Source organism: Corvus hawaiiensis, chromosome 3 (genome assembly GCF_020740725.1).
Source record: "Corvus hawaiiensis isolate bCorHaw1 chromosome 3, bCorHaw1.pri.cur, whole genome shotgun sequence".
Classification (NCBI taxonomy): Eukaryota; Metazoa; Chordata; class Aves; order Passeriformes; family Corvidae; genus Corvus; species Corvus hawaiiensis.
The window spans coordinates 95,975,745-95,997,439 of NC_063215.1; the positions used below are offsets into that span (position 1 = coordinate 95,975,745).

At 48.0% G+C, this 21,695-nt stretch overlaps 1 protein-coding gene across 1 annotated transcript in view; it reads left to right on the forward strand.

Moving 5' to 3' along the window:
• Positions 1-11,761: 11,761 nt before the first annotated feature.
• Positions 11,762-21,695, forward strand: part of VASH2 (vasohibin 2) — a 34,561-nt gene continuing 24,627 nt past the window's right edge. Inside the window, exons 1-3 of the mRNA XM_048298661.1 lie at positions 11,762-12,274; positions 17,437-17,525; positions 19,866-19,922. Coding sequence (XP_048154618.1) covers positions 11,972-12,274; positions 17,437-17,525; positions 19,866-19,922 — 449 coding nt within the window. The 5' untranslated portion in view covers positions 11,762-11,971. The remainder of the gene's footprint in view (positions 12,275-17,436; positions 17,526-19,865; positions 19,923-21,695) is intronic.

The following is a 21,695-nucleotide window of genomic DNA, read 5'->3' on the forward strand; positions in this document are numbered from 1 at the left end:
ATGTACGTGCGCTGTTTGTGCTTGGTTAAAACAGTTGTCTGTAACTTTTAGAAGCACGCTAATTGGCTAAGAAGCTTTTAAGAATGCTCTGTAACTGGGAAGTCTTTGGATGTCTGGGACAGCGTGAGCTTTGTACCATCTCTGCCCCAACTCGGTATGTGAGACTGATAATGGAATAAAGTAATAAAAGGCTCCTGGAACGCTTGTCCAAGCTCCCCGTCCCGTTTGTCGACGAAAACGCCAGCAAACTGGTGCCCTGTGAGGCAAAAGGATACAGTTTTGGATCCTTCGTTGACTGCTCTGTCCAGCCACCTTTATGGAAGCCCCACATAGGAAAAGCAGCCGTTGAAAAGAAATGGATTTCTCTCTTGGAACGAAGGAGCCTCTCCCCTTCTCGCCTTCCTGGATGCCGCTGTGAGGTGAGAAAAGGGGATCTGTGGGGAACTTAAGGATGGGACAATATTTGTCCAGAAATAAATGGGATGTTTATCACCAAATACCCCTCCTTTGGGAAATTTAAAAACATCCATGTGTCAGTGGACATGTTCTCAGGAGCGGTATTTGCCTCTGTCCACACAGGAGAAACTGCCAATCATGCCTGTCAACATTTATTGCAAGCATTTGCTTCACTAGGCATACCCCAAGAAATCAAAACAGACAATGGCCTTGCATACATATCCCAAAAATTGGCCACATTTTTAATGGATTGGGGTGTTTACCACACCTTTGGTATTTCCCACTCCCCCACAATCAAGCAATCATTGAAAGGACACATCACACCCTAAAATGTATTTTAGATCAACAGAAGGGGGGAATAGAGGCAACACGACAGATGAGGTTGAGTAAAGCTTTGTTTTTAATTTTTTGAGCAGCTCTTTTGCAGAACCTGATCCACCAATTTTTAGGCATTTTTCAAATAACACACAAGCAAAATTGAGAGAAAATCACCCTGTTTTAATTAGAAATCCTGAGACAGGACGAATTGAAGGTCTTTTTTGACTAATAACTTGGGGCAAAGAGTATGCTTGTGTTTCCACAGGTGCAGGACCTAAGTGGGTCCCTGCAAGGAACGTCATTCCATATCTCACGTGAGAATGCTCTGACAACTCTACGAGTGAAGAAGCAGGCATACAGATGTGAGCCGAACAGGGAGGTTGCGAGTCACGCCTGACGTCCCTTGCTCACCTGTGGAATTTGCAAACCTTGATTTCATGTCATGTTAAATGAGTGAGCTGTTGGTTTCATAGAGCTCTTTTGGCAAAAGCGTGGTATCCATTGTGTTCAGTAAAAGTGTGTCCCCTCATTGGTTGTGCAAAGGGGAAATTTCACCTTTGCCATTGCCACCTTTTACCATTGCCATTCGGTTCCCCGGCAGTTTTGGGAAGGAACAAAACCAGAATTTGTGAATTGTAATATATGGGAAAGTCTTTTGCCAAAAAGTAGCTCTTGAAAAGAATGGAGCAAACTCAGATGTTTTACTGGAGCTTGCTAGCTTTGCTTGCTTTTTGCAATGCAGATTTCCCTGTGGTACAACCAAAACCAAATGTTTGGGTCACCTTAGCCAAAGCAGCAGGCTCAGATACCATATGTCTGTCTAATTCGAACCCAGAAATGCCTTTTGCAACCTGTTTAGTCGGTGTGCCAGTAAAAAATTGGCCAATACCCATATATCATGATCCCTTGACCAAAAAGCAACTTAACAGCAAACCAGAAGTTGCTAGCGGGAGAAATCCTGTAAAGGATTGGGATCTTTGGACCATAAAACTCCCCAAAGCAACTGCTGAACCCCAGGAATTGGAAATTCTGGGCTCCTTGACAATGGATTTCTGCCTCACCTTTTCAAATAGCAATCAGCAAAAGAAAGATTCTCCCAGATACAACATCACTCCTAATCACCCCTTCTACAAAAGTGCAAGCTTTTGGTGTAATTGCTCAGGCAGTTGGGGTGGACGCTCCGGAGTTGATCAATATCCACAGCAATTACCAAAAGGGTATTGGTTCATTTGTGGAGATAGGGCTTGGCAAGGCATTCCATCACGCCTTGAAGGTGGCCCATGCAGCATTGGACAACTTACTGTGCTAGCACCCAATGCTAAAACAGTCATCAGGAAAAAACATAGAGGGAAAAGATCTGCTCATCCATATGGTGAGAATTGTAACAGTGAGTTTAGACCCTGGAAAACTGCGGCAAGGGTTTCACCAGATTCGTTAGTACCCCAACTTGCCTCAGCAATGGGATTGAAGCAATTGGATTGGGTAGGATGTTGTGGCTGAGTAAACAAACCAATGCCACATCCATTGCAATCAGTGATATGCTGGCTGATGTCAACAGTGTTAGACGTGCTACCCTTCAAAATAGAGCAGCAATTGATTTCCTTTTACTGGCACATGGACATGGCTGTGAAGAATTTGAAGGATTGTGCTGTATGAATTTGTCTGACCACTCTGAATCCATCCACAAAAGTATACAAAAGCTGAAAGATCTAACGTCTCAAATTCAAAGAGACAGTGGATCATGGCTAGATGGTTTGTTTGAGGGATGGAGCTCTGCACCTTGGTTGAAGGAGCTCTGCAAGGCAGGTTTATATGTGTCGATGATTGTAGTGGTGATATTGATAGTTGTGTCTTGTATTCTTCAGTGTGTGCGATGAATGACAGACAGGACCGTTAAGGAAGTTTGTGTCATACAAGAGAATGATGTAGGAAAAGGGATCACAGAAAGTTCTCAGAACCTTACCCAGGCAGCTATGGATGAAGGCTTTGAATTAAGGCCTTAGAACGAATGAGACCTATTCGAACGATACAAAACAACTAATGCTGGATTTGACCTACGTTCTTAAAATAGACTCGACCTTTCACAGCCTTAAAATTGCTGTGGTGTAAAATAGCACCGCTTAGAGCAAGCAGAAGAAGTGCCCTTATGTAGAGGAACTATGAAACGCAAGGTAGTTGATAAGAGACAAAGTTAAGAGGACTTCTTTATAGTTGTACCAGGAGGAGGAATTGTGGGGAAACACAAAGGTGGAAAAGCTTTAGGTGTGAGAAAAAAGCAGGATTTAGGAATAAAGCAGAAGAGTTTAGAGATCAGCTTTGGCTGCAAAAACTTGAAGAAGATACAATTAATAGCAAGCAAGGACATTAAAACAATGGTTAGAGTTTCTAGGTTTGGCAGAGACAGGTTAGGAAGTTGTAAGAAATATGCTTAGCAAGATAGGTAAGTTTAAGCTTAATAATGGAATATTGTGTATTATTATATAAGGTATAACAAGTGAGCATTGTGTACAACAGATGTACGTGCGCTGTTTGTGCTTGGTTAAAACAGTTGTCTGTAACTTTTAGAAGCACGCTAATGGGCTAAGAAGCTTTTAAGAATGCTCTGTAACTGGGAAGTCTTTGGATGTCTGGGACAGCGTGAGCTTTGTACCATCTCTGCCCCAACTCGGTATGTGAGACTGATAATGGAATAAAGTAATAAAAGGCTCCTGGAACGCTTGTCCAAGCTCCCCGTCCCGTTTGTCGATGAAAACGCCAGCAAATTTCTATAGCTGGGAGGAGGAGGCCCTGTAATCCAAAGCTAACAAGTATTACCCCTTCCAGACAGTGATGTGGTTTGTGTATGGATAAAATAGGCAGATGCTTAACAGTCCAGCTGCTTCCTGGAGTGGAAAGGTTTCTTAGAAGTCTGCTGGATTTCCTTTTGTTTGTGCTTCACAATGAACTAACCCTATCTGACCATGTTCTAAATCAATATTTACAGCTTTATTAAACAACAACTTTCAGAAAATGAAACAATAATAGCCGGAACTTTGTGGAAAGGACTTCAGCAGGTATGTCACAAAGGCTGAGTATTGGCAATGGTTAGGCATAATTACTGATTTGTGAGTGATTATATATTTGTGATTAACGAGCTAATATCTGCTTAATATCAGGGATGGAAATTCAGCCTCTACGATGCTAATTTCTGGTGTTTCCTCAGTAAACTGCTTCTGCTTGTAACAGTGTTTAGACCGTGAAAATGGCAGTAAATAGTATCTAAAGGGCATTGCCAGTATTTTGGCCTTGTGTTATAAGTTTCCAGAAATAGACACAAGATTCTACAAAAACTATAAACTCCATGCAGATGGAAAAATCCCAGGGAAATATTGAAGGCATCAGAAGTTTTTCTAGCCTGTATTAGGCTGAACCAGAGAGTTCCCACTTTCTTTTTTCAGAATGGGGCAGTCCTAAGGTTTTTCAGATGTTGATCACCAGTTTGAGTAAGGTAAAAGAGGGACTGCAGATACTGCAGAGTTAGTTATTCTTCTAGAAATCAAATTGTCCTGCTTGCTGCCAAGAGAAAAAGAAGTTAAATATAACAAGGCAGTTTCCAAGGCTGCACATGGTGTTTTCTCCATTAAATATTGGAAGGTAACTTGATTTTCTCAGAATAATTCATCAGCTGGTTCTGTACAAACCTGCAGGCATTAGACAGAATGTACATCCTGTGTGGAATGAAGAGGCACTGTCTCACTGAGGTGAGAATGACTCACCCAAGGATCATTAACTGGCTCCAGGGACTTGAATTTATGTTATTTTCTGCTCCCAATGAACAACTGAATTTACTTCGGGGCCTAATGCTAAAAGCTTGAAATTCACTTAGAAGCTACTGCCCAAAGCCTAGTAATACCGTGATTTTTCATCTTGTCACTGCCCCACTGAAGTTTCAAAAGGGTAGAGAAGCCCTCAAAGGCTCAGAAGCTTGACGAAGTTGTCCAAACCAGACTTTTGCCACAGGAGACACAGAGGTCCCGCAGCTTTTGGGGAACAGAATTCCCCATGATCAGTGTGATTTTTCTCTGACCTACTTCATCTGCTCAAAATGTGAGAATCTCTTGAGGGTTGAAATGTCTCTGTGCACCAAGGGCATTAGGGACTCTCCTTGAAATCTGCAGCTTGTGTGATTACACAGCATTTCTGGGTTTGATTCTGAAGTCAGAAGGTGCTCTGTAGGCGTGAGTTTGCTAGTTACCTCTGAAAATTACTATCATTCATGTCATGGCAAATAATGAAGATGACTGAAAAAAGTAATTTTGCTCCAGATTACTGTATTTCCTTTAAGAGCTTTATTTTTTAAATGACCACAGAATTTGAATTTTACTGTCACTTTCAGGCACTTCTGCAGTGTTTTGATTACTCTTCAATCATTCTCTGGAAAGGGGGACTCTTAATCTGCAGAGCACTGTCTCCCAGGGATGCTTGAAGTGATGCTTCAGATCAAAAATTGTTTGATGAAATCATCAGTGTCGTGATGATGCCTTGTTGCACCGTGGCATTGAGAACAGTAAATCCCACATTTCTCTTTGCAGGTTCCACACAGCATCTCAGCTCAAAGGCTTTTGCTGCTTGGGCTTTGTGACATGTTCTATTGCTAGACTTAATAACTTTTCCAGTCTACTTTTCTTTCTTCCTGGAAAGAAAATGCACATGAGGAACTTTAATACATAAAGATGACCTTTGGTCAGTGTTTTCCAACCAGCATCGTACTGGTGCTAGAGGGCACAGATTATCCCACAGCAGAACTAGATTGTTTAATTTATTTCTGAACAGCAACAGCAATTGTGCTTCTAATCTTAGGCAGGCAGGGGTTTATTGCAGTACATTCCTCTCTCCACACAGGCAGGGATGACTCAGGTGCTCACTTGGCAGTGGAGGCAAGTCCAGACTCTCACCTTTGGTGGTGCCACCACTGGCAGCTCCCTTGTGACAAGGCCTGTGGGTGCTGACGATTGCTGAAAAGAAATCTCATTTCTAAGTAGCAGAATTTTTTCAGCCACTGCCTTTCTTTATTATCTGCATTTTTATTATGCAGTTCCCCTGGAAAAAAAAAAAGGTGATTGTGCTGGGTAGTTTACCCTCTGACTAAAGGTTAAAGAAGTAACTAGTAAAAAAAAAAATTGCTAATATTTATGGAAGGTTATATTAGTGTTTTCTTGTTTTTGTAAGCAGAACTTGCTGCAGAGACCAAATCATGTGATATGTTGACAAGTAAGACCTTCACAGCAAACTATTGATGTAATTATTTTCCCAAACTACTGCAATTTTTGAGACTGAAACTTTGGAACAAGACAGAGGGAGTAAAGCAGGCTAATTGGGATGCTGATGTTGTACCACTTAGAAACAACAGTTTCACCTGCATCTGATGCCATCAGTTGTAGACCAGAGTGAAGTGACTGTAGGAAGTATGGAAAAGGCTATTTCACTAGTAGCAAAGGCTCAGTCAGGTTACTAGGACTTGCTGACCTGCACTTGGGAATGGAAAGTGAAAATTTGCAAACCAGTTTTGGTCTGATTTATAGGCTCTTCATGACTTTTTTTAAGGTTTTAAAAATCTTTTTTAATGCCACAAAATCTTGCCTGTTGGACTAGTCTGAAAACAATGGAGTCCAGCTAGTCCCATCTAAAATAAACACTGTAATGATTTGTTGCAGTAGAATTATTGCAGAAGATCCTGGACTTGCTCAGGCAGAAATCAAAACATGCTGCTGAAGTTCTTCATTGGTGCAGCCAAAGCAGCTGATGGCTGTTTTTTCTGCTAGACCATTGCAAAATAAATACTGTGTTAAAGAGTTCTCAGAAAGGGCTACCTTGGGGAAAGCTCCAAGGAAGCACACCCTCAAGCATGTCTTTTATAGCTTGCTTTTTTTTTAAAGTCTGCTTTACATATTTATTTTCCCAGTAATCACATGGAAATTTTATGAATACAGAAAGTTGTTCTTACTGGTTATGCAAATCGCTCCTGCAAACCTGTATCAACAGCCATTCCCATATTGCAGTGGTTACATTCTTATCACGGTTTGACCTTTCGTTTCATTACTAAAAAAATCCCACTCCAGCATAATGTTCAATTTAGGAAAAAAGCCCCAAACAATTTTTATTTTCCTTCCAAAGGATCAAATGAGGTCACTATGGTCTTCTCAGGAAATGGGCCAATATTTGCATTGCAATAATGCAATTTACTTACAGCAGGCAACCTTTCTTGACCCGTGCTTTTCTGCTACCCTCTGCAAAGCTGAAGCACCTTTGTAGGATTAATCGTTTTGGACTGCAGCTGCTCTGCCGGCTCCTAAATGCAGAAAAGGCCATTAAGATCACTTGGCCTGACTTTAGCAGAACAGTGTGCCCAAGCTGGTGTCGGGAAAATCCACAAACGCAAGACGTTTATGACCAAAAAAGAAGACAGAGGAGTTCTGCAACTTTATTCGAATAAAGGGAGAGAGCCCACTGGGGCACACGCCCGTGGGGTTTTCTCTCTCGAGGTTTTGGAGGGCGCAGCCTCCTTTTATCCTAAGCTCCCGGCCGCATGTTGCCCTCTTCCCTTCCCCATTGGCTGAGGTACAGTGAAGGTACAGCCTTTCCGAACTGCCTACCACATATTCCCTCTTGAACCTGCTATTTTACCCCAAAGTTCAGTAGTTCAGGCTTGTGCAGACCCTTGTCTCAGGAGCCAAGCTGAGTGGGCTCTGCAACAAACCTGCTGCCCAAAGTTAGCAGAGACATTAAGACTCCTTTCAAAGACGTTAACACCCATACCTTCACCCATCAAATTGCTTGTAAAGACATTAGCTGTCATCTCACTGGGGACCCTTTGTGAGGTACCCAGGCTTCAGGCTTTTGCACTGAATGCTGCCAGCTGGAGGTACTGGGCACATTTCCTGCTCCACCAGTAACTGATACTGGCACAGGGACCTTCAGTGAGTGCAGAGCACTTGGTGTCCACTTTTACTGACCTGGGAGACAACCTAGGTCCAGATCTGTTCTCTTACCATCTGATGGAAGTAAAGAGATAAAGATAAACAAGCTTTTGCTTCCCAGCACTGCCTTGGACGGCAGCAGATTTGAACACCCCCTTCTTGCACAAAAGAAAATTTCATCTGTTTCTAGGAGGGCTGGAACAAAACTTGTCTCCTGCCCCTTGCTGGCTTGGCTGCTGGAGCAGCTCCCCACTGCCTGCCTGCAGAGGAATCAAAGCAAATGCACCAAGGCCAGCTTTGTGGGATGGCTGTGCCTCTGAGAAGGGCACTATTGTGGACTGGGACCAGGGGAATTGCCACATGGCCTGGCTTGGAGAGGTCCAGAGTACAGGTTGCAGAGCCAGGGCTGGCCAGGCAGGGCAGAGGCAAGGGCAATCTGCTGACCAGCCCATCTTTTGCTGCAGTGCTGCTGCTGGTCTTGTTCCACTTCTGGGTTTGTTGCTCCTCTTGTGGCCCTGGTAGCACACGGGCATTCCTGTTCACAGTGAGAAGTATTTTCACATAGCAAGGTTTGTTGATAGCAGAGTCTGGACAAGGCCTTACAAAGGTCTTACAAAAGGCTGGAGCTGTGCTGGCAAAAAATCTGCAGAGCAGAAAAGCACCAAAATTCAAAGCAGCAAAGCAGGAGCCTGGGCAGTGCATGAGATCTCAGAGGCCATGAGACAGCAAATGACACCAGTGGTCCATTCCCCAGCTTGGCTGCAGCTCACTCTTCAGGCCAGGTCAAGCTGGAGCTGCTGCCCAGGAAAGCCTTCTCCTGCTGGCTCCTTGCACAAGAAGGGCTGTTCGGAAACAATGGCTAATAGAGGAAGTGTTTTCCCAGATAAGCCCAAATAAATACATGAATGAACTTCCTCTGCTCCTTATCACAGGGCAGTGAGGGTTTGCTGTGGGGCCGGGCTGAATTCATTGCTTTTTGCAAGAGGATGCTTTCTGAGGAAGGGGATAGTGGGACTCCTTGTGGGATGTCGGGGTGGCACTTTGGAGAAGGAGTCTGCTCAGAAAAATTGCCGCTGCTGATATCACCTTGCTCCCATGGTGCAAATTAAGAGCTATTAATTTTCCTGCACTTGGTTGTGTAATTGCACTGCAGGGCCTTTTGAATGCTGCATTTAAATGAGTCTGCAATTGGAAATAATGAAGGTTAAAACCCTCTTACATGATGATTTTATGATCAAATTAGTTCCTTTGACCCAGAAAGCAGCTGTGGTAGCAATGAGCTCTGCATTAGGAGTAAGACTGTAGATTTGAGGTGTTGTTCAGAGCTATCTTTAGAAAGGTGCATCCATACAAAGTGACTGAATTTCAAAGTCAAAAAGGTCTGACACACTGGGACAGAGGCTGGGCAGGAACCTGATGTGAGAGGAAGAGCTGCAAACAGAGCAGGAAGCAAGGCAGCTCTGCGGAGAGTCATGGTATCAAAATTAGGTGACTCCACGAGGTGAAAGCCATTGGATACTGGAGGCACGATGCATATCCCATCCTGCTTTTACTCATCTTGAATGTCTGTTCATAACTAATACCAGGGAGGGCTTTGGCTAATCCAAACCAGCATTTTTCTATTTTTACTCTTAATTTGTAGCTGGCAAGAGGGTTATTAAGACTTTCCCTTAGTTTTAGGGACTTAGGGACTCTAGTTTTATCTTCTTAGGCTGCTGTTTCAAAGTTGCCTTTAGTTTTGGGACCTCAGCTAACTTCTGCCCTGCCTGTCCAGCCCACAGCTAGCCTTGGACACACTGGCTGACCTCTGGGAGTTCAACTTATCACTCTTCAGCCTGAGCATTAGGGAGGAGCTGGTAAGAATTTCCTTTCTTTCAGTCCTGATTGGAAGTGGTCTGGATGCTGCAGACTGCTGTTAAAAGAGCTGTGGTGTCCCAACTTTGCCATGCCTCTTACCTGTCTGGCCATGGAGAGTCCTTCCCTCTGGCATGGAGCACGCCCTGACATGGTGAATGCAGGAGGCTTTGAACTATGTGCAAAGCACATAGCATCACTCTAATCTTCACCCTTCCAGGGTGGCTGAGAAGTGGGTGGGTGTAGGAAAACACAATCTGAAGCTTCCTGGCTGCTCTGGGCAGTGAAGCAGCACTGAGCAAGGCTGTGACAGCCTCAACGTGGTTGCCTGTTCCAACAGGGAGCAAGGCTCTGGGACATACGTGACTGCCAGCTTGTGTATCAGCATCCTTGAGGATGACATTCCACTGTGTAATCCCAGCACTCCAGGCTCTGTCACGAGCAGTGTGCCCCTCAGCTGCTCACACATGGATGCCACCACCTGCACAGTCCCATTTGTTCTAAGATCCAGGTCTGAATGATTTTCAAGCTTTCCCCTGGCTCTGCTCCAGTGAACTTGCAGACTTTCTCGGCCTTCCTTTCTTTGCACGGTCTTCCCTGAGCCTCCCTTGGCTCCTTGAGAGCCCTCTCCCCTGTGTCAGCAGCCATCTGCAGCCTCTCTGGGTCTCTGAGCTTCATCATCTCCCATCTGGAGCTCATCTTGGGGCTCTCACATCTTGCTGATATTCAGCATCATCTGCGCTCCAGAAGGAGAGACTGTGCTCCCCCTGGGATCCTGCTTCCAAACCCAGCAGGGTGTGTGTGGGGGGGGGTGTGTGTGTGTGTGTGTGTGTGTGTCTATCGTCTCTGCCCAGCTTGGGCAGACATTTTCCCTCCAGTTGCAGTGTTTGCTTCATGATTAGGGAAATGCAGGACATAGGAAGAGGGTGAAGACTCCACAGCAGCTCTAAACCCACTCTGACCTTTCCTCTTTTCTCCCGGATTTTGTTGCCATTTACACACAGAGCCCCCACATCCAGCTCGGGGGGTTTCCTAGACCAAAGTCTCCTGGGCTGAAAGCTGACACTGGGCAAGCCATGTAAGCTGAAGCCCTTGATTTGCTTTAGCTGATGGAAGAGCTTTTCTCTGTCCTCCCTTCTATTAAACCTCCTGATGAGATTCTGGCATACCATGTGGCCAGGGGACAGCAGGGAGGATTACTGGTAGGACTCACAGAGACACCGGCTCCTGTGGAGAGTGATTAGCAACTCAACATACACTCCTGGCTCCTGAGAGCCTTCGGGAAGCTGATTAGGGCACCGCAGAAATTTATTCATGCCTGGGAGCCAGGGGGATCAGAGTGGCAGTAGTATCTGAGCGCATGGGCAGGGGATGGGGAGCAACATTTTTCAGACTATTTGTATCTGATGGGGGGGCCACTCCTAGCTCTAGGAGTTGTATTACACTGACACTGTTGTGCTTGAAGTGAAGAGCTGAAAATTCCCGTCCGAGCGTGGCCACAGCCATCAGGGCACAGCGGGCGCCGGAGAGGCAGTACCGCCGGGGAGTTCTCTGCCCGGGCCTGGGGCGCTCCTCCGCCCACCCCTCACAAGCGCCTGGTGCCTCTCTCGGCAGCGCTTTGCCTTCAGGCTGAGATCTCACCGCCACCACCGAAACGCTGAGTGCTCTACAAGGGATTTTCCAGCTCTGTTGGGAAGAACTGAACAGCAGCTCTCTCCGATTAGGAGTTTCCTCCTCAGGCGTCCGTCACGCAGTGGGAACCGGGACGCACGGCTGGACTCGGGCTAGGCTGGGCTGGGCTGGGCTGGGCTCGGCTTGAGGGGATCGCCTCGACTCGGAGGGGTCGGGCTCGGCTCGGCTGGGTTCGGCTGGGCTGGGCTGGGTTCGGCTCGGCTCGACTCCGCCTGGCTCGGCTGCGTTCGGCCACTGTCGGCTCGGTAGGGCTCGCCTCGGTTCGGCTGCGGGCGAAAGCGCTCGGACTGCGCCGCCTCGTTGTGGTGGCTCGGGCTGCCCGGCAGGGGGCGCCTCCGGGCGGCGTCTCCGCCAGTGGCGGCCCGCCCCGCCCCGCGGGCCCCGCCCCTCTTTGTTGCGGCGGCCAATGGGGGCGCGCCGCGGGCGGGCGGGCGGCCGGTCGCGCGGTAACGCGCGGCATGGCGCGCGGCGCGGGGCGCGCCCCCAGCGCGGCCGCGGCCGGTACCGGGATCGGGACGGGGCGCCCGGAGCGAGCGGGCCGGCGACGCTAGCGAGGGACCGTCCCTGGCTAGCCTCCTCCGCACGCCCGTCACAGGCACACATACATAGATACCCATAAAGAGCGGGCGGGCGGCGGCGAGGCCGCGGGGCACATCCCGGCAGCGGTCCCGGGCCCCGGGCATGGCCGCAGGGCCATGACGGGCGCGGCGGGCGGTGGCGGCGGCCGCGGGAGCAGCCGGCGTGCGGCGGCCGGCAAGGAGGGGGGCCGGTCGCGGAGCGCCCAGCCGCGGGCGGCGGGCGGCGGCGGGAGCGGCGGGGGCTCGGAGGAGGAGGAGCAGGAGCAGCAGCGGGACGGCGGCTCGCTCTTCCTGGTGAACAAGAGCGGCTTCCCCATGGACGGGCAGACCTGGGAGCGGATGTGGGGGCACGTGGAGCGGGTGCACCCCGACGGCGGTGCCGTGGCGGCGGCCATCCGGAGCGCCGCCCGCCTGGCTCGGGTAAGGCGAGGCCCCCGTGTGTCCCCTGGTGCAGAAGGAGCGGGTGACACAGAGCCCGAGGTCTGCGGTCCGGCGGCTGCCGCGTTCTGTGCGCGTCGAGCGGCCGGGGAGGCTCCAGGGCCGGGTGGCAGGGTGTGACACCGCAGCCCCGAGGATGCTCTCGGGGCAGTGGGGAGAAGGATGGGGCATCTGCTGGCCGAAAGCGCCCAGAACGGGCTACGGGGGCTGCAGGGTGCTTGGGGCTGGAGTTGGTGTGCTGAGGAACAAGTAGGAAGAAAATGACTCCTTTTAGCTTGGAGAGAAAAAAGCAGAAAACAAGAGTTAAAAGAAATCTTCAGGGACTGAGTGAAGCACTTCGTGCAATTTAAAGCAGGTTTTTGTTTTCCTTTTGGAACACAGGCATTTCCTAAAACACAGCGTTGGTCCTCAAATGTAACAAGGGATTTAAAACTCAGACATTTCATTTCCAGTATGTGGAAAGATTCCAAATGCTTTTGTCTTGTACGTTCCTCAGTACAAGCCCCGAACAGCTCTGCCTGACTCAAGTCTTTTTCCTCCAGCCAGCAAATAAAATGTTGATGTCTGCTGTTGTTCCAAGGCTTCTCGACACTGTGCTGCATTCCTGATCGCAATGTCTTTAACACTCTTTGCTTTGGCAGACTTTGAGCTTGATTCACTCCCCACATCTAGCAGCATTAATCAGAGCTGACCGCTGAAGTCTGGCTTGATTCATATCCCTCTGCATGCTGGGGTGAGATGGTTGGGCTGCTGTTGTCATGGTCCAGGCTGTCAGTGATACTGACATGAACCATATGCCTGTTCTTTACGTGGAGTAGAAAGGAAATTCTGTGCACAGGGAAGTTGAAAGCTTATTACATAGGGCTGTATTGAGAAGGTGCTTGTCAAATAAGATTCAGGCTGAAAAGGCCTTTCATCGCTCTTCTGCAATGTTTAGTCCAGTGCAGGTGCAAAAGGGACGATCTCTCTCCACTCGGCTCTCCTTGTGCTGGAACCAGCTTTTGTTTGGATGGGGGAGCATATCCAGCTAAAGAAAAATCGGGTTATGCTGAGTTTGTGGTTCCTTGGTGTGGTTCATCTTGTACTTACACAAGCACTTGAGGTGGAAATGAAGGGGCAGGGAGAGGGCAGAACTTCTAGTTTCAGCAGCCTGACCAGCTTATGCCAGTCTAGATGGCCTACAAACCTGTTTGGTGTTAAAAGATGGCAAAGCACTCACTAGGCTTGACTTTCATCCTTTACTTCCCAGCTCCAGAGCATGTAACTTTTACTGGTGACACCCGTGGTGACTGACAAAGCATCTGGTGAGACATGCCAGTGACTCCAGTGTGCTGACTTGCACACTGTACTCCTGTGGGAATGTCCCGGAGAGCATTGCCCATGGCTTCTTCCTCAGTGCTACAGCACTGGGCTGACTCTCTGTAGCATGTGCTGAAGCTGGGCAGAAGAAAAAATGTTTTGAAATCTGCCTGGCCAAATCATTTGATGCTGATGATCAGTGCAGAGTGCTGTAGGAGTTGTACTCCTCCAGCACTGCCTGGAAGTAAAATTCCTGTTACAGTGATTAATTTCTTCAAGGGCAGGAGAACATGGTGCCCTCTGTGACTAAGTAGCTCTTGCTGGCTCAGTGTGAGACCTCTGGGGTCAGAGGGTAATTTGAGGACTACCTGGCCCTTATTAGGACCAGCACAGCTCAGGTGAGCAAATGAAGGTTAGGAGCAGGTTTTTTTGCCACAAAGTGGTGGTGGATTACTAAAGTTTTGATGGTAGTAGGAATGTGAGGGGAGACTTGTTCCTTAAGTGGTGGTACAAATTTTCTTAATTGGCTTGTGCTGCTGGGTATGTATCACCCTGCAAAAGACCAGGTACTGCTGTTTGGGAGTGATGAGGGAAACTTGTGCCTGTGAGAAGATGATTTGTAATGTGCTTGCATTAATAGTTGGTTCAGGCTGAGTGAGTGGCATGTGCAACTGCTCCATTTCTGCATCTGATCAGTTCTTAATCCCTAGTGATGGGAGAGAGTTTTCATCCCCTCTCCAAGAAGCTCCACTTGATTGCTCTAATCATCTTGGTATTAGTCTCAGCAATCATACACGCAGGGTGGTAAGTAGCTTCTTACTGTGTCGGTGAGGTTGTCCTTACTGGAACAAATGCAAGCTGCAGAGGTGCATGGCTGCATCTCTCTTGGGCGGCACAGTCCTCACAAAAAGCTGCCTTGTCTGCAAGAAGGGCAGTTTTGGAACCTGTGGGGTCCCCACCTCTGACTGTTGGCTTGAGCTCTGGGAATAGTGCAGGCTCACAGTGTGGAAGGGCTGTGCAGTCCTTTACCTGTTCTGTGATCTTGGAGATACTTGGAAGTTTTAACAAATTAAACCTCTCAGCAGCTTCAAGGACTCTTGCCTGTCAGCTCCATCCATGCTGAGTAACAGTGTGCTTGCAGGGGGAGCTAGTAGAAAATGACTTTCTGGCCATTAAGTGAGACAGTGGAATCAGGCAAAATGAGTTTCACGCAGGATGTCTGTGGTGAACTGGGACTACGGTGTTTCCAGCCATGGGATGAGTCTCCAGCTCTGCCACGTGGTCTTGCACTGCAGTGGCTCCACTGTCTCTGGAGCTGCTGTTCCTTGGAAAGACTGATATAAGGTCAAGGCTTTTCATCTGACTTGTCTCTGAATTTCACTCACTTTACAAATTCATGGTCTGTAGTGCTGTGTCTGCATTTCCTCTTGCCATCCATGACCTCCTGCTACAAACCCTTGCCTGCTCCTTGCTGCTGTGGATGCATACCAGGAACTGCCTCCAGATGCTGCGTCCTCAGTCACAACAATGCTGTGCTTTCCTTCACTTGTGGTATCGTGCAGCCCTGGCTTCTGCTCCCTGCTGGGTGGGTGCCCAGGATTGCTCCTCCTGCAGCTGGGGCAGGAATCAGGGAGGGAAAAATGTTTGGAAGGCATGTGGCTCCCCAGTGCCTGGCCTGGCTGGCAGCATGGTGTGTGTACTGCCTGCCCTGTGCTGGAGAGAGGAGAGCAGTACTGGCTTGTGTGGGCTCAGGCTGATGGACACTTTGCCCTCCTTGCCTGAGATCTGGAGGAGCTTGGGCCTCCTGGCTCAGCAGGCCTGCTGAGGTAACTGGAATATGTGCCAGCCAGTGGGAAAACCCTGGTTCTCTTTACCAGACTATGCTCTGGTGTCTGACATGATCATCCTCTTTGCACGATGATGTGATCACCCACCTTGGAGGTGGGGAGCATCTCACTTGGCGGTCCGAGCCTGTGTCCTCTGGTGAGGGTGGCCACTGTGGGTTACAGGAAGGGCTGTGTCTCTTCACACAGGTGCTATCCCTATGGGGTGCTGTCCTGGGTCCCACAGCTGGGTGAGGGCTGGGAAAAGGATGAAATCCCCACCTCGCCAGGTCCCAGCCAGGCCCCTCGCTAGCTGGGACTCTCATTGTCTTGGTGTGTTGTGTAAGTGCAATGCATGCACCTTGAGCTTCTGTATCTTTGAAGCAAAGGATTGAGTATATTGGAGCAGAAACAGCCACCCCGGGGAAGGTGTGACAGCCCTGCCATAATTCCCTTTGTCAGCTCCTTGCTGCTTCTGAAACTTGAGCCTTATCTGGTGTGTTGAATCCAGGTCTGCCTTTGTGCAGAAGGGACAGGCGAATAATTCATTCAAAGGGGCTGGGTGAGAAAGGAACCTGTGGAACCAAAAACATGCTTCTAATGAAGAGCTTAGGCATGAAAATCGTGATTAAGAAGTGCTAATGATTCTTGCTCCTAACTCCCACTGGTGAGAGGAGAAAGCCCACGTGTGCAGGCATGCCGGCACCCATGTAGCACTGGGATGGCGGGGGTAAGCTGGAAGCCTCACCATCTGCTTGCCACTGACAGTATTTTTCTGTGTGCCAGTAGTGTAAGAGTCTCTGGTTTGGTCCTTTTTTCCCCCTTCTCCGAGGGGTATTTACTATTTGACTGTAGTAACTTGCTGTGTGTGGTAAATGCTGGGTTTTGGTCGCCTTGGGATTACCGGTGCTCACTCTCTGAAGGCAAACACACAATCTTAATGGAGGTGAGAACTGGAGAGGAAAATGTCTGTGGTAGACATGGCCCCATACCACCTTGAACTTGCTGTTCTTACCTGTAATTGCTGACTTGAAGTGTATTAAGGACAGTGATATGTCACTGTATGAGCTTTAAACTATGCTTACAGCTATGTGGGCCCACCGATGCTTTTCTTTGCACCTTGTCACAGCTGCCCAAATTGCTAGTTCCTGAATTTGAATCTGCATTAATATTCAAATAAACTGCTTCTTTCACAATGTTTGTGAGAATTGTGCTAACTTCTTTTCAGCCATGCTGCCCACTTTAATATCTTCTGACCCCATGTTTTGCAGTCTCACCCCTAAAATAAGTGGACTTGGGACAAGGCTTTACTCTTTCCCTGCATGGCTGTAGGCTCAGGAGCCAAATAGCTGTGGGGATTAAACATGGATTGAGGGCCCGCCTTCTTAGAATGCTTAGGCACAAGCAGATGCCTTATAAGATTTTGGAAAAATCCCATTATGTTGCCAGTCTATATATTTAAGTGTCTTAATGTCATTAAATATTTGGGTCCCAGGTGGTCTTCTAGGTACCATGCTCTCCCTCCCTAGTAAGCGTGCTGCAGACACATGGCAGATGGGAAATTATGCAGCCCAGGATCCTTGTCTCGTTTTATCTTTCTCTTGTGGTAAAGGAGGCAAAAAATTAGACTTGAAATGGCTTCCTGGGGGAGGGAGAACAGCAGAGTCAGTACTGGGACTCTGCTCATCCAAACTGCCCTGTGCTGACAGGGGAGATGGGAAGCACAGGCTTTCTGTGCTGGATTGTCTGCCTGCATAGGGCGGTGTTTGAGGGATGCCGGCGGCTCTGAGGGTCAGCCTGCCACGGCCTCTCTGTGCAGGGACAGGACTGGCTCTACTGCTGGGGCAGCCCCTGTGGTCAGCAGGATGACTTTGCCTGCTGCTTGAGTTCACGTGGGGTTTAAGCCATCTGTGCTGCCACACTGTATTGCACTAAGCACATGCCGCTGCTCGAGTAAATCACTTATCTGCTCTGCGGGGAGCAGTGGCTGTCTAACCTCTTTATCTTTTTTCTTGTGTCCAGCCCTCGGTGCCGCCAGTGCCAAACTACAAGCTCTCCATGTCAATCCCAGAATGGCTTCAGGCAATACAGACCTACATGAAGATGCTGCAGTATCCTTCTTGAGCATGTGGTCTCCGGAAAGAAGGCTGACTTGTGCCTGGCGTGAATTAACAGAACTTTACTGACGCTTTAGCTGGTTGAAAGGGCTTGGGATCATTTGGGGGTAAAAGGACGCCTCCAGGGATTTGTGATAGCACCAGCAGCACTGAGCTTGTCATAGCAATCCTCTGGGAGATGTAATTAACTTTAAATGATACTGAAAATTTTAACTGAAGTGACGTTGGTGGGAATAGAAGTGCTTATTTTGAAGTTGATTTATGAGGATATTATGATCGGATTGTGATGCCTGGAAAAATAATATGGCACCTTGTCATAAAGCGACTAAGAGAGAGCCAGTGTTGTGGCAAACCCATTCTCCCTCTGCCTTGGCAGCCCCTGTGGGCTCCCTGAGGATTGCCTGTGTGCTCAGCTTGCAGGAAGTGCTTGTCATTGGGGCGAGGGGCACAAGCAACTGTCCGGACCCCAGGGTGGGCAGGCTTGCCTGTGACACAGGAACTGACCAAAGGAATCTCCCTTCCAGGTGTTCCACCTTGCTTGGGGGATTCATCAGGGATCTACACATCTGGCTGGCCTCTCTGTCACTGCCCCATGCCCAGTTCCTGACTGTTTCCATTGCTGACAGATAATTTCAGGGAAGGTTGCTGGCCCATATGCTGCTCTTCTGTTTCCCTTTCTCTCTAAACTCTGCCTTTTTGTGTACGTGTGTGTGGGGAAGCTGTGGGGATGAAGAATGAGTGTAAAGTCCTGGTAAGGATTAAGAAAGGATATGGGTGGCAGCTGGAAGAACATCTAAAAATAGCAGGCGCGGTTGGCTTGGTGGGGAGTCGTGGTTGGGATCAAGGCGTCAGCCGGGCCTGGAGCTGCAGCAGCTGCTGTGGGGAGGGAGGCTGGGGCCTGCCTGCTCTGCAGGGGGACGGTGCATTTCTCTTCCTTATGTCAGCCACTTGGCCAGGACAAGAGGTTTATTGCTCACTGGGATTGTCCCAGAGAGGATACCGTGTCATACAGAGCTCCAAAAATTACATTATCCCCCACCTCACCCTGTAGTGGTTTTGAAATGCTCCATTCTGATATGTAGCAGGCACAGGGTTTGGATCTGTGTTCAGAAAAGCTTCAAAGTGGGCTGGGGAGCAGTGTCTGGGCTTCCTTTGAGGGCTGAAAGAGGATGTATGCTTTGTGCAGAGCACCCTGAAAGGGCCTCATGAATTAGGTTTTGAAGGCAGGAGGGAAGTAAAGCCTTGTTTGTGGAGAATTCTGAACTCTAATTGAAGTCAGTTCAGAGCATCCTGTTGAGAGCTGGAGTTTTTATTTAGGCTATGGTTATATGCCCAGCAGCTGTGCTATTTATGCCTTGCAAGCAGCTTTTTGCTTCCATGGGGTCACCTGCCTCTGCCCTGGTATCTGCCTTGGTATTGCCAGCTTTGCTGGCATGAACATTCTAATGGGAATAGAATTTGGGAACTAGGTTAGAAAAGAGATTCAACTGGAAAAGTAACCTAGCAAAAGTAAGGGCAGTGTGATAACTTTTTTTTGCAAAGCTTTGTTGGGTTTTTTTGTTTTGCTTTTGTTTTTACGAATGGATTGGTTTCCTGGTCTGATTTATTGCATTACTGCTTGAACAGCAATGCTCAAGGAGCAGAGAAGAGACTGCTTTTGGTGGCTGCTGCATGGCAGCCTGTGCTTCTAGGCAAGTGGTACCAAGATTAGGCATCATCTGGCATCATTTGTGATGAACTTTTCTGCTGTACTCGTAGTGTTAACTAATGACCTTGATTTGCATGTAGCTGGTTGTTTTCATTTCAAGAACACTGTATTTTATAAAGAATGATTTATATTTCCTAACTGTAAATGGATGCACCTGCAATGGTTTTGGTTTACAGGTCATAGGTGAGCTACGTGGCCGATGGAGTTAAAAGACTTCTAAAGGAAATAAATTTTTTCAGACCATGGATTATGCTGATTGGTTTGGGTAGGCTATGAAAGCTTTCTCTTGTCCAAGTGCGAGACTTTTTTTCAAACTTGCAACATAGTAATGAGTGGGACTTAGTGGAAAAGAGAATTTATAACCTTCAAATGCTGAATCTGAGTGTCATTTAGATGGACAACCTTAATACCTGACTCTGTACCTACTGCTGTTAATAGATCATATTAAAAGACAAGTGAAAAGTTTTGTTTTATTTCATGTGCCAGTGTTTCATATCTGGGAGTCAATGGCTTTTACTGCCTGTTTTGTGTTTCAGCAGGAACTCAGAACTGGAATTCACCTTTTGAGCAGTGTTATTTTATTGTTTGACTGTTCAGGTTACTTTCCTTTGACAGACGAAATACAGATACAATCACACGGGAACACAGTTCTTCGAGATCAGAAAAACCAGACCTCTAAGTGGGTAAGTGTCACTGGAGCTGCTCTAGTGCCCTTGTCCCTGATCACCTGGCGTTTAAGCACTGCAGCACCATGGCATGGGAGGGCTGTCTCCTCTGTGCCACAGCTTCTGTGGGAGGGCCAAAGCTGCCTGTGTTGCTGCCTTTGTGAGGAGTGTCCCAGCTTGCTGCCGGGTGGCAAATGGACCATCGAGAGCCAACAAGTGGAAGGGGCTGTTCTTGCTCAGCAGCTGTGTGGGAACTGCTTGGCTGCAGGCCAGAGCTGCATGCACAGGGGTGGGAAAACTCTCTGCTTATTGGTGTTGGGCTGGGAGGGCTGGGCTGTTTTTCTGAAAACTGATTAAGTCCTGATATTCTGGTTGTGCTGTAATGCCCTTTGTGGGTGGTAGGAAGAGATTAGCTGTGCAAAATGCAGCAGGAATTTTGACATCCTGGGCACAGTCATTTTCCCTGAAGGATCACAATGGACTGTTTAAGTTGTGTCCGTGCTTCTCCCTTGCTGCTCATCTTGCTGCTCCTTCCATGTGGTGGACTTGTGCTGGTTGGTGATGAGTTGTGCAGTGCAAGTATGAACGTGTGCCCAGGGAGCCTGGCAGCAGAGAACTGGGGTCTCTTGCACATTAGAACTGCAGCATACTTAGGACATCTCTTTAACAGAACCCAATAAATTAGCAGGTTAGGGCAGGAAGGGTGTTGACAACATTATGCTTTTATTTTAGGGTGAAATTTAGATAAGCAGAATGTAATTACTCCCATAGACTGGTCTGTCTCTAGCTCTTCCCAGCTCTCTGTCATTAATCTAATGGTCCCTCACTCTAAAATTCCAGTTCCCATCTCAGCTTTGTGCTTCAGGTTTTCATCTTGCTGACAGCAATCTTTCTCACCTCCTTTATCTAATGTTCACTGCTCTGGTGGAACTAGTTTAAAACAAATCTTGTGCCTTGAATGATAGATGGGTTTACAGAAGCTTAAACCAATTTTCAAGCTGCTCAGTCATTTTTAAATTTGTCCCATTACTTTTTTCAAAGGAAGTGAAGGATGAAAATGAATTATGCTCAGCACTTACCACTTAAAAGGTCGTCATCTTCCTGCACTGGATAAAAGCCTGCCTTTCGAGGATGGTGCTCTTTCCTAGAAGGGAACAGATACAGTGCTTGCAGCTGGAGATGTGCCTGTGGCTTTGAATCCTCTCCCCAGTGGAGCCATTTCCTCTGCTTATCTGCCTTAGAGTTTGCCTGGGGACGAGTGTCTGACTCCTCTCCTTGTCTTGTTGCTGCTAGGAACTTCTTCGAATGGGGTGGCAGCAGGACTTCAGTGGAGTTAAGGATGGAGACCATGGAAATGCTCCAACCCCTCAGGGGCTGCCAGCTTTCCAGGCACAGTTGCCTGAACATGATGTGTGCTGGACTGGAGCAGTGTGAAGTCCTGAGACCTGTGCTGCTTTGCTCCAGGATTGGGTAGATGGGAGTGCTGGGAGGAGTGGAGCTGTCAGGAGCACGTGTTGCTGCCCAGATCCTGTTGTACTGCTGTAGGGCTCCAACACTTGCCTGTCTTGGTTTCTCCAATTTTGAGAAGGAGAACGCATGCAAGACTGTCTGAAGTTCCTGTCATTTTTATGAAACCAAAATTCCGGTTGTTTTTACAAAACTTACAGTTTCTGGTTTAGATTTCAGATCTTTTAAAATTCACCTGGCCAAGTCAGGAGGATGGGACCAGACTATTTTCAGTGGTGCCCAGTGACAGGACAAGAGGCAATGGACAGAAACTGAACCTGGAAG